Genomic DNA, 3782 nt, shown 5'->3' on the forward strand with positions numbered 1-3782 from the left:
CCATCTTTGCAACAATTTAAAAAGTTCGTATTTACAAATATTACAAAAATACAAAATGGATGCAAGTCCATAAACCATTGTCTTTTCTGCCAGCATGAACTGGTGCTAGTACCAAAATAGTTACACTGTAACCTTCTTAATTTTTTTTTTTTAATTCTTTAAGTCATAACCTACAGTATTTCTCTATCTGCCACCATTGCAGCAAATGCACTCAATCACTGACCTTTGGCAAAAGCAAACATACGCTTTATTTGCTACAACTATTCCATGTCCTCTATGCTGCCACAACAAACAAAAAAAAAAAAAAAGAAAAAGAGAAAAAAAAAAGGGGGGGGGAAATGTTATTTTTCAGAACAGACAGCTGTATAATTTCAGAAATCGTTTCTGTAACATCAGTGCAAACAGTGGATCAGTAGGCTGAAATGACGGTTTAGCGGTGGTTACCTGATGCACGTACTGTACCCTGTCTCAAGAGGCGAGCGATGCTCCCTTCGCTCTACAGCTCGGCCTCCGCTGCCTGAATGGCACGCCTCCGGCACCACAGGGGGCCCTGCCATTCAGTCTCCTCTGGCTCCCACGTTTGTTACGAACTCTTCACAGTGGATTTAGAATCTCTCTTTATTTGGGTTTCAATCTGCTAAGTATAAACTAGGAAAGTAAACAAAAGAAGTAAGGCTATATTTTAATGGAATTGTTCTGCGGCCGTTTCATTTGTGAAGTATTGCCTCACCGTTCCAGTAGAAAAAAAAAATAAAATTTTAGTGTATATGTATTTATTTATTGTCTCTGTGAAATTATTGATTGGTCATCAAAAGTGATAACATCAAAGTCAAGTCAGCTGTATTCTCTTTACAGAGTTGGATGACTCTTTAACTCGGGACTATCAAACATGCTGTAAAAATGCTCCCGGTAACATTTTTAAGGAAAATGACTGAAGATGACAAACTAAGCATTTTCTGCCCAATATCTAAACTTCCTTTACTCATGTTCTCCAGAAAGTGGTTTGTTATACGCTAAAGGTTTCCTCTTAAAACATTCTCATTCGCTCACTTCACTTGTGTTCAGACTTACTTTCTTCATGAAGCTACTAATGTAATGAGCCTTTTGTTTCCCAAACCTTGCTCCCGTTACCTTTTTAAAAACTGTTTTAGGCTTTTAAATTTTTTTAGACTTCCCGAATTTCCAGCCCTTCAGCTGTTGGACCACCCCTCTTTCCAACACACGTACCACATGCACAGCAACTCCACCTTGCACACCGAGCGCAACCAGGCTACGCGAGAGGATGGTAGGAAACCCTGAATAATATCTTTCTTGGGGTAAGCACTGGACGAAATCAGACGTGAACCTTGTGGGGAATCACATTCCGGGTTTGTTAAACCATTCTGACTTGCTCAGGCTCTTTAAAATCTTAACAGTTTTAGGTAGAACCTTCCTCTTTAAAACATGCTCTGCCCACTTTTAAAAACTCTCAGCTTTATGCGTTACATGATTAAAAGCAAAAAACCTAATAAAAACCCATTTCACACATCCCGCTTCCCTATCCTTTACTTATGCTTAAAGCCAGCTTTTAGTTGATTTCTTTAGTACCAAAGTACGTTCTTTCTGCCATCCTACGTGACCTGTCCTACCGCACACCAGATTCCTCCTCACACTATTTTCTCTGCACTAACCTTTCCTCTACTCCAAACCATATCCTATGGCAACCAACACCAACTGCATCAATTTTGGACAAAGGGGGCCTTCTGCTCTGAGTAGCACCATCGGTGGAAACCGCGGTGGCCCAAAGGAGAATCAGGCCTGTTGGTTTTATTCCATTTAAAAATTAAAAGTATAAAGCGACTCACGGGTTAATTTTTAAAAGTACATGTTCTTGCAGTTTTAAGATAAGAAAATTCAAGTAACTTCAAGTAATTCAGCTTTTATTTCCCTGCCTTCATTTGTATCAAAGCAGCTGCTTTGATTTGTCACCTTTCCCACCCCACCCCAGTCCCCCACCCTGTTCCACGTTTCTGGTAAACCCAGACAAGATCCCAACGGTACGTGGCTGGCACAATGAACCAGAGCTTTCCCCTTCCCAGCTCAGCAATGAATATAAATAATGCATACACATACCTATTTCCCAGCTACGTTTTCACAGTGTCATTTTTGTAAATATTTAGGTAGCATGAATCTCATCAGCACAAAGAGAAAGCTTCACTGAAAATTCATCGCGGATATTTACTGATAAATCGAAAGCGCTTCTTGCATGCTTATAATTTATTTGTTTCCTTTACGAACCAGAAACTAATTGCGTTTAAAGATTATAGTTACCAGGTTATGACCGTGTTATGTATCCCAATAGCCTAATAGGAATATGAAAGTTAAGTACTATTTCTCCTCGCATCTCTCCTCTCTGAAGCGATCCCTGCTAGAGTAAAGGCCCAGGGGAGGCTGTGGGATGGGACCCTTTGGGGGCTTTGCATCGGACACAACTTTGTTCTGCCGGAAGCACGCTCGCCTTCCCCACCGATCCTCACGGGAACCCTCCCAGTTAGCTTCTTCGGAGCTGCCTTAGAAAGACAAATGGTTTTACTTTAATCCCACTGCAGTCAGCCTTTCCATTTCCTTAGCTAAGGCGGAGAATTCCTCCTTCCCACTGCTCAATGTCGTCCTTCAGGCTTGTTGCACTGAAAGTGGTTATCGGTGGCCGTGTGAACGTTTTTTATGTTTGATATGAAAATGGTATTCACAGAATACAGTTATTATGTTTGACTTCTTTTGTCTTCTATAAACAAAGTTGTTATGCAGTAAATCGTTTGCCACGTCCACTTTTTGATAATTCTATTTACAGATTTTTATCAAAAATATGGTATTTACATGTGTTTTGTTAATTTCTTCTAAATTTTGTTTCAGCTCATTTTAGTGTAGAAAAATACCAACCCTCAAGAGCATTTTCTTTTGTTTTTTTCTCCCTAGGGAAGCACTACAGTGAGGGATTTGTTTCTAGATGGGCAGCTTCTGGAAAAAAAAAAAATCCCCAAGTCCCCACCTTTAAGTCTGTGGAAAGTGTATAGCCTTGAAATCTACAGTGACAAGGGAAATGAGAGTGGGATAAACCAAATGAAGCCAAAAGAAAACAAAACAGACATCTTCCTCCTTTTAGAAAATGTAACGTAATAAATAGCTACAGCTGTAGTCCTCCATTTCCCCAGCGTCTTACAAACACAAACACATTTAAGCATTGATATTGCCCTGCAATTTTTTCTTTTTTTCTTTTTTTTTTTTTTTTTTGACTGCTACAGCGTTGGCCTCTCATATTCACACCCTTACAGAGCCCGAGTGGTGTTGGCAGCCTGGCCCCAGAGCCCACGCAGCCTACGTTGAGCTCTGAGAAGACCGGTCATCGTGGGGGCTGCCGTCCGAGTTCTCCGTCTCTCCTTCGGAGATGGCCTGCATCGGGGTGTTGTACAGCCTGCAGCGCACGCTGTACCGGCTGCTGCTGGCTGCCGGAGGCGCCCGGGAGCGCCCCACTCTCGAGGATGCCGACATGGGAAAGCTCTTGGAGGAGAATCCTTCTGCATTGACCCTGGGGGAGCAGGGGGAGAGCGGGGACAACGCATCGGGGCTCACCGCAGGGGGAGATTCCTCCAGGCTTGGAGGAGCATCTGCCATCAGCTCTCCAGGAGACTTGGGCAAAATAGGACTTTTCAGAATTTCCGTGGCGGACATCCTGTAGCTAGAATCAGATCGGCTGCCCTTTTTAAGGAGCAGTAGTTTAAACTCCTCGTTGGATGTGTTGGACT

At 42.4% G+C, this 3782-nt stretch overlaps 1 protein-coding gene across 1 annotated transcript in view; it reads right to left on the bottom strand.

Moving 5' to 3' along the window:
* Positions 1–3354: 3354 nt before the first annotated feature.
* The window catches only part of NHS (NHS actin remodeling regulator), a 27580-nt gene continuing 27152 nt past the window's right edge, over positions 3355–3782 (bottom strand). The window contains 1 exon segment of the mRNA XM_035895490.1: positions 3355–3782. This exon segment is cut by the window's right edge and continues 191 nt beyond it. Coding sequence (XP_035751383.1) covers positions 3355–3782 — 428 coding nt within the window.

Source organism: Egretta garzetta, unplaced genomic scaffold, assembly GCF_000687185.1.
Source record: "Egretta garzetta isolate BGI_Z169 unplaced genomic scaffold, ASM68718v1 scaffold445, whole genome shotgun sequence".
Lineage (NCBI taxonomy): Eukaryota > Metazoa > Chordata > Aves > Pelecaniformes > Ardeidae > Egretta > Egretta garzetta.